At 41.3% G+C, this 13,044-nt stretch overlaps 1 protein-coding gene across 2 annotated transcripts in view; it reads left to right on the top strand.

Moving 5' to 3' along the window:
• The window catches only part of slc16a10 (solute carrier family 16 member 10), a 33,641-nt gene extending 22,526 nt beyond the window's left edge, over window positions 1-11,115 (top strand). For both annotated transcript variants that reach the window (XM_022768892.1, XM_022768884.1), the window contains 4 exons: window positions 200-629; window positions 6,036-6,179; window positions 6,811-7,039; window positions 8,221-11,115. In XM_022768892.1, coding sequence (XP_022624613.1) covers window positions 200-629; window positions 6,036-6,179; window positions 6,811-7,039; window positions 8,221-8,441 — 1,024 coding nt within the window. In that variant the 3' untranslated portion in view covers window positions 8,442-11,115. The remainder of the gene's footprint in view (window positions 1-199; window positions 630-6,035; window positions 6,180-6,810; window positions 7,040-8,220) is intronic.
• Window positions 11,116-13,044: the final 1,929 nt, after the last annotated feature.

The following is a 13,044-nucleotide window of genomic DNA, read 5'->3' as shown; positions in this document are numbered from 1 at the left end:
GTTCTTATTATCTAGCCATTGAATGTGCAGATAATTAAACAAGGAGAAGAACAAAACATGTGTTTAGTTGATCAATTATTTGATTCATCTGGATAATGGAGCAAAAACACTGCAGAATGAGCCATATACAAACAGCTCATATGTTTGTATGTTCAAAAGGCTGTACAGTGACATATCTGGTTGTTGTGCTGTCTCACAGGTCCCTGGGTCCCATGTATTTCACCTATGGCATTGTGTTCGCCTGCGGCTGCTCCTTCGCCTACCAGCCCAGCCTCGTCATCCTGGGCCACTACTTCAAGAAGCGCCTGGGTTTGGTGAATGGCATCGTGACGGCCGGCAGCAGCATCTTCACCATCACTTTACCCTTCCTGCTGTCAGGGCTGCTGGAGAAAGTGGGCCTCCAGAACACCATGCGCATCCTCTGCATCCTTATGTTTGTGCTGATGCTGGCAGGCTTCACCTACAAGCCCCTCCTGCCCCTCAAATCCCCCACCACCCAAACAAGCAGTCGGTGCCCACCCATGAGCCAGGTCTTCAACCTCAACATCTGGAAGTCTTTGGGATATCGTATCTGGGCATTTGGTGTTCCTGCAGCACTCTACGGCTACTATGTGCCTTACGTCCATCTGGTAGGTTTGTGTTTTATACTTTCTCCTCTCGTCTGCTGTCAGTCAGATTTACTTTCGCCGGCTTCCACAAGTAGTGCGTGTTTATGTGTTTACTGTGTTACTGGGTATCATCACCCCACACTCCGGGTCGAAGGTCAGTCCAATGACAAATAACAGCACGTAAATGCCAACAGAGGGATTCCGTGGTGGGATTTCCCAGTATCCTGATCCCATGTTTTGGATGTGCTCGTTGGCACGAGGGTGGAATGAGGGCGAGAGGTCAACTGGGAGCTTCAACAACACAGATATCAAAACACATACTAGCTACGTGAGCTTTATTAATGTGAAAGGTGAGAGGGGAGGAGTATGCAGTAAAGCCAGGGTCTTCCAAACATACAGTGATGGTACAGAGTGTTACAGCGGAGGGGGGGGTTTCACTAGATGGTTTATGACTATGGAAGTGTACTCAAGATTGTCTCTGCCCATTAGGAAGGTGTAAGAAAGGCAAAGGTTCTCAAAAAACTCTCAAATCTTTGATTAGAAGAACGATACAGCACGAGACACTTCTTATTGTAACAGACTGTAGCTGGACAGAAAACACTTTCTATTTTAACTTAAACACCTCACAAATGTTGTTTTTGATCTTTCATTGTGCAGAAATGCATGTAGATAAAATACACTACTCTAATTAGTGATCATTTTTCTCCAGCGGGTCGCTCATTTCTTTAAACTCTTATTCTAAAAAATGATCTTGTTCTGATGGTTTCATCTTAACAAATGATCCTGAACACAGAAACAACACCTTTTTAGCCATAACTCATAAATTCATTCGCTAATTACGACACAGTTGAACACAAATGTCTTGACGGGATAAATAGATGAAGTGATGGCATTTAATATCCAAAAGGTCAAAGGTCTACTTCACTGTGACATCATAATGTTCTCTAAAAACACTTCTGGCTGTTATTCAGCACTGTCACTCAGGAGGGAGCGACTGTGACATACATGTGTCATACTAGCTGTTTGGTCCTGGAGATCGTAGCTAAATATGACAGGAAGACTCAGCCTGCAGCTCTTATTTCAGTCAGTCTGTAAACAGATGTAGCTTTCCAGAATTAGCCTGTTTTTTTGTTTTTTAAAAAAAAGAGAAACTGGGACTTTGGGGGAAACATTTTCTCGAGGAGGCTGCAGAGGAGAGGCGGGATGTGTTGGACGGGCTCAGGGGGCGACTGTTTGTTTGGACATGGTGACTCTGTTATTGGAGGGAGATCAGCCTGTCCCGGGGACCCTAGCCTGTTTTCTCAACACTTTTTCCCTCAGACTGGGACGCCACAGGGGCCCGGCTACAGCCTCAGCGCCACCTCTGGCCTTTAAACCCCCAGCAGCTGTCCTTCCCTAGACACAGACCCCCCCCCCGCCGCCGCTCTTAATGCCGAGCCTTGTTACAGTGCACATAAAGACTATAAAAGAGTAAAGTCCAATTTGGGACATACACACTTTTCTGAGAATTTGAGATAAGACGCTGGCTGTGTTTGCTCTGTAATGTTGATAAAGGTGTGGAAGCACCCGGGGTACAGTGGTAGAAGAATTTAAATATGCTCTCTCTGCTGCTTACTGTGCAGAAATAAAAGACAAACAGAAGAACAGGACTCGGGAAAGTTTGATCTGATCACCCAGACAGATAATCACCGTAGCATCATACAGAACGTGTCTTTTCTTTACAAAGCTGTCTCTTGTTTTGAGATGAAGCTTGTTTCAGTGTGTTTAATGAGGAGCACCTGCAGGGCTGTGGTGTGTGGGCTGGAGGAGTGTTAGATGTTTAATGAGCATTCAACAGCCAAAAAGAGAGAGCTGAGAGAATGTGGGTTAAGGTTCTGAAAGGGAAAATTCACCCTAAAATACACAATTAAAGTAGGTTTCAAGAGAGTGCTGGTGATGTGCCAGCTAGTCATTTAGTTTTTCTTATTTCTGTGGTTAACTGATGCAGCATGTCGTGTTAATTCCAGCAACTATAGATTTATTTTTTGCAGCAGGAGCTCTGGTGCCTCCGTTAATGTCATTAATTACACTCTTGTTTGACTTCTGTGAGGAAATCTGCTGATATTCTATATTTTTCTTGTTAAAACATCAAAACACACAATGAATTTTCCCTCCAACAAGTATTGTGTTTACACATCGTACCTTATTCTGACTGAATCCACACACACCGTCCTGCTACTCACCAGAGTCTGTACTGAGGATTATTTCTCTGATAACTCATGAACCAGACGTTCAGGAGGTTTTTACCAGCAGCTGAATTCTCCACAGAGGTTTCCTCTTCCTCCTCTAAAGCGTTGACTTTAAATAACAGAGATTCACCAACGCTCTTCAGTGGACGCTGGGAGCTGAGCTGAACATTTACTCAGCTTGTTTCTCTGATAACTTCAGGTCCAAATGTCTGACGACTAAAATCCTTCATCCGGTTCAAATACAGAGCTGAAAACCACTACGATTAAAATCACAGATTTCTCTGGTTTGAGAATCGATGGAAACATTTGTGATAATGTAAGAACACAACTCAACAACATACAGAACATAGGTCTAGTTATTTTTAGACATTTTAATGTGGAAAAGTTACAGATTATAACTTTAACGATAAAATTTTTTTACCATCTAAATGATCAACACCAGGTTCTAGTGTCTCGAAGACCTACATGTTCCTTCTGGACTCACCATCTGCAGCCTCAGTAAAGCAGGACGTGTTGCAACCAGCGTGCTGCTGTTTGGAGTCTCATTTCTTTTTACTTCAACACCTCTCTTACTCTATCAGTCTATCAGTCGTGCATTCTGAATCATGCATCATTCATTAGGAAAACAGGTGCCTGCATTGATGCATGTGTGTGTGTTTGAGCCTGTGTGAGTGTGTGTGTGTGTGTGTATTTATTTTGCAGGGCTATAATGTTCTGTGCCACAAGGCCACCTGTCAGGCTCCGAGGTGCATCACATGAATGTGAACTCGTGTTCCTGAAAACGTGATCGAAGACGCCCACGCCCTCCATCAGCAAACAAACTTATATCCTGCTGCAAACTGCTCTTAGAAGCAGCTCTGATAAGCAACAGTGCTTCGTCTATCAATTTAAATGAAGTTACCTTTTCCAAATGTTTGCAAAGACCTTTTAAATGAACTATTTTTGTAATGTGGGGTAGACAGACAGGGAGCAGCAGTGTTTGGAGACTGGAGACAGACTGATAGTTGGTGAGGATTCATCAGCTTGTGTTTAAATGTCAAAACTCCCTGATAACAGGGTGGTGCGAGCACTGCTGAATCTATATGAGCATCTAATCTCATTAAAGACACAGGAGGAGCAAAGGTGCTCTTTGTTTTTCTGTCTTTTTATTCATAATGACCGAACACGGGACACAGCACCATCCTGCAACCTCGCAGGAAGCCTCGAATACATAACAGACATAATTGATGCAGTGTGTGAACGAGTCAGAGAGTTCAATAGGGAATGTCTTCTCGTGTCTGCCTGGAACGTCCAGTAGCTTTTACCCAGCCGGTCACTGTTACACTGTTTATAGATTTCCTCCTCACGTCTGTCCAGTAATCAACCGTATGACAACACAGCTGACCAGACAGTTCTTATCAAGGGGGGGGTGTGTTTGTGGTGTTGGTTAATCAACTCATTAGACCACAGTGTGTTCCCACAGATGACGAGTCAGGCAGAGGGATAATTCACATAAACCAAAGAAATAAATTTCACGAGTGAAGAAATAGTGAGCAATGTTCTGAGAGTCATTCAAACTGAACATTTTTCACGTGCCAGTTTGTTGTAGTTTTACAGGAAACAACGTGGAAAAAACAGGCCCGATGTCTCGACTTCATAACGTCACGGAAGCTAACGACAAAACCACATACTGTAAAAGAAAAGCGGTTCAAAGACATGCAGCTGCAGTGGTGACTCTACGTTACCTGCAGGATAGACAGAGCCTCAAGGATGAGCAGTATAGCTAACGGATGGATGGATGGATCTCAGGGTGCTTAACCATAAAACAAAAATTATTATGTAGAATTCACCCGGCAAATATAGAAAATACTCCATAGTTTGTGATTTTTTATGCATTAAAAAACAACATTCTTACATTAACTGTCTCCAGTGACTGTTTACCAACCCGTCACTGCTTTATGCCCAGAGGCAGTAATAAATATAAAGTTTAACCTTTCAAACAGAACTTCTGAAAATCCGTAACCCTGCTGATGCATGTGTGCACATTTTTTCTTGGATGGGAGAATCCCCTCTGAGCAGGACGGGAATGAATACAGAGCCCGGAGCTGTGGCGTATTGACAAAGACGAGAAGTCATCCAGAGGTCTTCGCTGATGGATGTGTGACTTGGTAGAGGGTGATGAGGCGGGTGCGGAGCAGACAGACCGGCCCTTTGAGCGGGACTGCTGCGGCCTGCCTGGAGGTAGAAGGAGCTGGCAGGACTCCACACAATAGGCCCCCTCTTCTCCTCTGGCTCTCAAAACTCTGGGCCTCACAAATCTGCGCTTTGGGAGAGGAAAGACACAGATACAGCAGGCAGTCTGGAAAATGAACATCTGGGCCTCACAGTCTGAAGTGGAAAGTAACATCCACAGAAGACAAATGAGGAATGTTGAAATATGGACACGGGTGCAGATGGGTAGTAGCCTGTGCCATGGTAGCAACAGCAAACTCTTCCATGAAAATGGCTGATACGGTACAGAGCATGGGGGAGACACCACTCTGTTTGGAAGACTGGGAATTTCTTGGCCTCGTCACTGCAAAATATTTCAAACCTCACTTATGCTTACAGCCTATATTTATACAGAAAGTATGCAAAACGCTGCCCATCACATGTAGATCCTCAAATAAAACCGGTTAAATAATGAAATATCTGCTGAGATCTAAACTAACATGTCTGTCTAAATCACTAAAATCATCGGCCAGCATTCAACATATGGAGGAAAATTATGTTTTTAACTTGCTTGACATTAAGCAACATTTTGTTAAGTCAGTAAATTTAGCATTATGCTAGCTAACGTTCCGTGCCGCTATTTCATGACAAAGACGTCAAGTGAAATAATGTGACAAAATTAATACATTTAATAATTTCAGACCAAATGACTGTTGTAGATGAAACAGCAATTTGTTTTCATTTCCTTATACAATCCGTCATACTGTCTACACTGGGTTATGAGTCATTACCTCTAAACCGCGAGTGATTTGACCATTACTCAAGACATCTGTCACACTCAGCGCTGTGGGTTCAGATTGTTGTCACTTACATTCAGACAATTAAAAACTGGAAAATACTGGTTTCCAGCAGCTATGGCCCCTCTGAAGGACTTTAAAGTTCTACCTCTATTCACCTCTGTTGTGAATGTTTTAATTAGTGTGTTATCTGTTTCCGTGACTGTCCACAGATGCAGCACGTCGTGGAGACCTTTGGAAAAGAAGCCCGTAAAGAGGTTCTGCTCATGTGCATCGGCATCACGTCGTGCGTGGGGCGTCTCATCTTCGGTAGGGTGGCGGACTACGTCAGTGGACCCAACAAGGTCTACCTGCAGGTGAGTGCCTCGTTTCGTCTGTCATAAAAACACCCTCATGTCGCTGTCTCCTCCACACTGGACAGGTTGATACTGTGAGTCACGGTTCAGCCAGTACAGGGCAGATTTTTTTTTCTGCTGAATTTGCGAATAGTTTCCAATTTATGCTGATATTCAAAATCTTTAATTCCTCTGAAAACTCTGAAACAGCATTTAGATGAACATGTGATGGTCTAGTCAGACTGAAGCTCTTCAATTAAAATGAAACTGACCTAAACTGGAAACTTCGTAGCTCTTTATAGTGTGTCACCTGAAGAATGACATGACATTTAATGTTTCATAACTTGCTAACACACAATATACTGTATGTACCTAGTGTTTAGAATACATGTATTACAAATCACCTGGAAAAAAGCATTTAGTCTTATTTATTTAGACTGTCATAGCTGTGACCTTGGTGTTAACGTTGAAGTTTATTAATTCATTGATAATTAGTTAATTCTCATGATATTATGAATTTTTTCTTGAAATATTATGATTTTATTCTCGAGATTTCTTCCGTAATTAAACCGTCAAATGAGGAAATAAAGCTTTGAACAGTTTGCATGTGAATACACCCTCCTCTCACCTCTCACCTCTCACCTCCTCCCAGGTGACGTCCTTCTTCGTCATCGGCATCATGTCCATGATGATCCCGCTGTGCAAAATCTTTGGCGGGCTGATTGCCGTGTGCCTGCTGATGGGGTTGTTTGACGGTTGCTTCATCTGCATCATGGCGCCCATCGCCTTCGAGCTGGTCGGATCCAAAGACGTGTCCCAGGCCATCGGCTTCTTGCTGGGCCTGATGTCTGTGCCCATGACCGTGGGGCCGCCCATCGCAGGTAATACAGACTGTGTCAATTCTCACAATGACCCATCGAATATACATTTAAATGACGGCTGAAGTCAGACTCAGTGTTAAACATGTTCAGATCTAGTAATCCACGGTGATTCAGAGAACCTCTTTGCTCGTGTTTATGTTGCTGTGAAAAGCCAGAAAAACTAATTTTATTGTTATTATTGAAATGAATATATCAGTTTATCTTTAAATGAATAAATCTGTCTTTGTAGTAAAGTTGGTCTTTCCACTGTTATCCCAAATCTACTGAATAATTTAAGGCCGAACGACTGTTGGAGATGAAACAGTCAGCTGTTTTTATTTCCTGCAGCAAATGTTTTATTTTGTAAGATTGTCTGAATGTGTTGTGTTTATATTATTGTCTACACTTTCCTGCTGTTTCTTTTCAGACTTCTCACAAATAAAGTGGTTTTGACTTTATTATTTTTAAAATGGAGCTGGTGTAACACCTTCAGTGGCCTTGTGACCTTTGCCCCCTGACACAAAAACATTCCTGCAGCGTTCTGTAGAGGCTCTCAGTCACTGTCCAGAGATGAAGAACAGTGGTCGCTCTCACACGGATACTCACAGGCCTTTTGCGCCACCTAGTGTTTCATTTGGCACCTCGCAGTTGCTGAAAAAATACATGAACCTTGAAAACACTGGGTGGAAATGACAGAAGTCAGTGTCATGTACATGTAACATGCAAATCAGATCACAGTCAAGCTGTTGTAGTTGAGTCCATCCTCATTTGTAGCGTCAGGCTGGTACAATCATGCTCCTTTCACCTGCGAGCAACAACTGGAAATAAAATATTTTGAACACTGTTTGGTGATCTTGAGAAAGTAGTTCCATGCCTTTATTCGCTGTCACATGGTTACTGCCTCAGCTGACAAAATCAGCATCAATGATTTACCTAATAATAGACACAGAGTATCCCTGTGATAATCCGGTTTATTATTAACCCTTCAGGCTCCAGTAAGGTCATTGTTGTGATTGTGGGTCGAAGCTTCAGGCCAAACTCCCAAGTGATAAACTGCATCTGTATTAATGTCTCATACAGCAGCTGTTTCTACTGTTGTTCCACTAAAGACAGGGTTTAAGTAATTTGACCTTTATTGACCTTTTCCTGACCCCTTGTTGGAGTCATGATAACATGGTAACTCTGCCCGTCTCTGGTCGCAGGCTTCCTGAGGGACAGGCTGGGGAACTACGAGGTGGCCTTCTACTTGGCGGGCATCCCCCCGATCTTCGGCGGAGCCGTGCTGTGTCTGATACCCTGGGTGGAGGCCAGGCGCAAGAGGATGGAGAAGGTCAACAAGGAGCAAGACATCACCCAGAAGATGATCGAGCATGAAAAGGCCGCGGAAGACCCGCAACACAAAACTGGAGAGTCCGTCTTCTAAACTCCCGCTGAACAGACTGAAGGAGAGACACACGGGGTCAGACTGAGACTGCTGCTGACCGGCAGCATTTAGATAAGGTGTGTGTGTGTGTGTGTGTGCGTGCGTGCGTGCGTGCGTGCGTGCGTGCGTGCGTGCGTGCGTGTGTGTGTGTAGCCCTGATTATAATGACTGCCTTCAGTAGGAGAATGTCAGAAAATGCCAAAGCGATGAAACATATCAGACAGAGCAGTAGGTTGAAGTTGAGCGTGATGCTGGAGAACTATGCATTCGATTGTTTAAATTAGCGTGACGTTGTTTCAGAGCAGGAAACTTGAAGCTTAAAAGTTAATGGGGAAAAAAAAATAAACAGCAGATTTCATATCGGTCACAAGGGAAGGGAAAGAAGGCGCGCTGGGTGCCTACTATAACACTAGATTCGCAGTCTTAAGGGAAAGGTGGACTTCTATTACTCTCAACTATCAGCTAGCACAAACTTTTAGATGTAGTACAAATATGAATCAATCACCATCCGTTAAAACTTGTCTGTTAATGATGTCTGGGGAAATCCGCCTCCTTTACTGTCGTCTCCGGAGCACAGACCGGATTCCCATGTTAAAACAGTCTTAAAGCCAAACGGGACATATGTGAGAACTGGGTCCGCAGCGTTTCAAAGACACAGGAACTAGGGATTCTGGAGTCAGGGGGTTAGTGTCAGTGTCAGTGTCATCATCTGAGCTGCAGAGAAGCTCAGACACTTGAAGGGAAGCAGCTTTAATCTGAACTTAATCTGAAACGCTGACACATCATCTCAAGACCTGTCGAATCATTCCCTTACCTTCAGACTGGAGACGGGAAATGTTTTGTGCTTTTATTGAATAAAAAAAAGAAGAAGAAGAAGACATGTAAAAACAACAGTATTCGTCCAGGTGCAGGCGCAGTGAATTTGTAGTCTGTCACTTAGCCAGTACAAATAGACCCACTGTCAGTGATGAGCCTAAATATTGATTGATAAGGAACATATTAACGCTGTGTTTGTGTTCAAGTCTACATGAATTGATTGTATTAGTGACTTTAAGCAGTATTTCTTTTAAAAACACACAGTGCTGAGACTTGTTTTTAAATGTGTTGAATGTTTCTCTGTTATTTGGTCCAACATTTTTATCCTTTTATTTTCATGAATTTACAATGTGATGAACGTCCGTGGTCCAGGTCATAAAACACGTGTTAACAACAGATCATCTGCTCGGAGGATGACCTCTTAAAGGACCAAAAAAAACAAAAAAAAAACATTAAATACTGGTGTTTGTATTTAGTTCCTCGCCACTTTATAAAACGGCTTTTACACATTTACCTACAGTATCTCTTCATTTCAGAGTCTCCACTATTTGAAATGGAACAGAGGATTTGAGTTTGACTAATCATTGACTACGTGACCATTAGTCAAGTGAAGTCAAGTTAATCATTCACTCTGTGCCCAGTTCGTTAACCTTGAATACGAAGGAGTGTGTTTGATGTTTCCATGTTGTATTTATTTTGTAGTTTTTGTGGAGAATGTTGTGCTTTAATTGACGGGCATTTGCCTTAAAGCCTTAATTTCATTTTCTGAAGACCAAAAATGTATTGAAATGAAAATGGCTGAGAGTGTTAAATCCTCTCTGCTTGTTGTCATACGTCTCCCTGAAGCTTCCCGGTAGTGTCAGTGAACCATCTGAACATGTCACTCATCAGTCTGTCGCTGCTCACAGTGACAGATTGCTTAAGGAAAAAAAGAAAACTCGGAGACCTTTTGGAAAAATCGGTGCACCACAGAACAGCTGTGGGCTGGTGATTGTGACACTCTCTACCTCAGATGTTGTCCAACAAAACAAAAAAAAAAAGTAGACCTGCCCCAGTCTGGACTCTGGTGTTCCTCCATCAGAGACAGTCCAGCAGTGTTCATGTCCGACAGTGACACTCAGCTGCCCGACGCTTTGCTCCTTGATAAAATACGTCATTTTATGCAACAAGTGTGAGAAACTTCAGCAGCGTTTACATCTTTTCTCCTCTAAATATATATTTTTATGATGAAATCACATCAGTTGCCTTTCAATCTTTTTTAAATGACATGCTTTACTGACAGTTTATTTTTAGACTTATTACCATTGTAGTGCGATTCACCAATGACAGCCTCGAGTAATTTCTTGTCAGAAATTACTTAATTTGTACCTCTGAACTTTGATTGTAAACGTCTTTGTTTTTTTTTTTTTTAATGCTTAATCACTTTTATTTCACTTTTCAATGTAATGTAGTTGTTGCTCCACACCTGCTTCTTGAAATGATCTGTGCCATCCAAAGAAACATTTGGAAAAAAAAGCCAAAAAGTGTATGATTTATTTTATTTAGTCATGATTTTAAATCATAAACTGCCTTAAAAAACAGTCTTAATAGCGTCTACAGAGGTTTAATGTGACAATCAGTCAGACTCGTGTCTGCGTGTGTGTGTGTGTGTGTGTGTGGGGAGGATATCTGGATGAGCTTATGTGCCCTAATGTTTATAGCATTTTATTGTTTGTTTGCTGTTGTCCAATCCAAACCTCTGGATTTATTCTGAATATCTGTATATACGTATGCATTTTGTTATTGCTGCAAGTACAGATAAAGTTTTCCCTTATTAAAGCTTTACAGTAAAGATTGCATATTTGCTCTTTTCATTCTATTTTACCTCATTTTGTTCTGTTCTGTTTCCTTCATGCTCAGTTTTCATATGATATATTTGCTCTGTGTTGTTAATATTAGTTTTGCAAAACTTTAGAATTTGCAGTGTTTGTAAATGTAATCACATTTCAACATTTTCAAGACAGTAAAACAAAAGAAAAAAATATGTTTTACATTCTTGGTGACTTTCTCATAATGAATCTGACCGTGTCTGTGTGGCTGCTACATTGAGCTTCAGCCATTCATTTATTAGACATGGGCACCATAGGATCACTGCCCCTGTGTCAGGGAGAGTGTGTGAAAGCACTGCTGTACTCGGAGAGAGGAACGGTTTCAGAGAGACAGCCCAGAGTGTCACTGTGTCATCGATGTGAGGAAGTATATAACAACTAAACATGTTGAAAGGAAACAGACACTTTACAACTTCAAGACAGGAAACATTTAGCAGCCACCTCCCTGTGCTATACATGAGAACATACGCAGTTATCAGGTCACACTAGAGTCCTGGTGTTAGAGGAAGTGATGTCTGAGGGGGAATAAATATTCACAATGTGTGTGACGACTCTGGTGATGGATGCCAGATAGTGTATGTGGATATCTAAAGCTCCTTGGGGGAGGTGGGACTCTAAACGTCTGCCAACATTTCTTAATAATAATAATAATTATTATTATTATTATTATTATATTGAAATAATGTAAGTTTTACTGTTTATTACATTATATTCATTTGGCAGGTGATTTTGTCCAAAACCAAGTACAAAGATATCATCATCACTTTTTATTTGAATTACAAACAGATAACTTACTGCACAATGACAAAGCCTCCATCTTTGACAAAAATATAAATATGCAGTCTGAAATTCTTTGAGAAAAAAAAAAAAACTACTTATATAACTCATAATGATACTTCAACATGTATATGTACTAGTACTGAAGTAAAATTATAAATGATGCTACATTAAATGAAGTAAAAACACTCTTACAAGTAGTTCTCTCTTCTTTTTTTACTTCAGTGAAAAAATTCATCAGTCATTAACATTTGATGATGACACTATTTATTTTTTACCAAAAAGACAAAAAAAGGTTAAATGTTATGAAGATTTTAAAGCATGTTCTTCATACACGGACACTCTCTTACACACTCTTACATCGGGATCATGGATGGACCTGTGGGAAAGCTGAGACACTAGAGGCCGCCATTCTCTCTAAACGCTGGACCTGGTTGCTATTACTTCCTGTTGGCCTGGAGGTGTCAACTGCATCAGAGAGGGGAAAGAAGCAAGACGTCTCACTCTGCTTTGAGTTCAGGATACTAAGAACGTCCGCGAACTACGGAGACGTCAACAGAATGGGTTTGTGGCACATGTTACAGAAACATGTTGCACTGTTATCTCAGGGTTATTATTGACTAATTCAATGTTATTGATACTGGGCAACAACTGACAAGGCTACAATGCGTAGGACGTGGAAGAATAGACTGAGTAGGCGTCATCTTTGATTTACTGCTAGTGTGGGCGGAATCATGTCAGCCAACTTCATGTTAAGTGGCAACTCGAAATGACTTTTTTTGCCTTACTATACTGTGGTGTTTTTATTCCTTATTAAACTATGTCATTTTTATGACTTTTTATGCCTTACTATACAATGACATTTTTATGCCTTATTAAACTGTCATTTTTATGAATTTTTATGCCTTACCATACTATGACATTTGTATGCCTTATTAAACTGTCATTTTTATGACTTTTTTATGCCTTATTATACTATGTCGTTTTTATGAATTTTTATGCCTTACTATACTATGACGTTTTTATGTCTTTTTATGCCTTACTATACTATGACGTTTTTATGACTCATTATACTATGTCGTTTTTATGCCTTATTAAACTAGTATTAATATAAAATGTCACGTGATTTATGTGTGTTTGCC

Source organism: Seriola dumerili, unplaced genomic scaffold (genome assembly GCF_002260705.1).
Source record: "Seriola dumerili isolate Sdu_G_001 unplaced genomic scaffold, Sdu_1.0 BDQW01000025.1, whole genome shotgun sequence".
Lineage (NCBI taxonomy): Eukaryota > Metazoa > Chordata > Actinopteri > Carangiformes > Carangidae > Seriola > Seriola dumerili.
The sequence above is the reverse complement of the archived record's forward strand: the minus strand, read 5'-3'. Positions and strand labels throughout refer to the sequence as shown.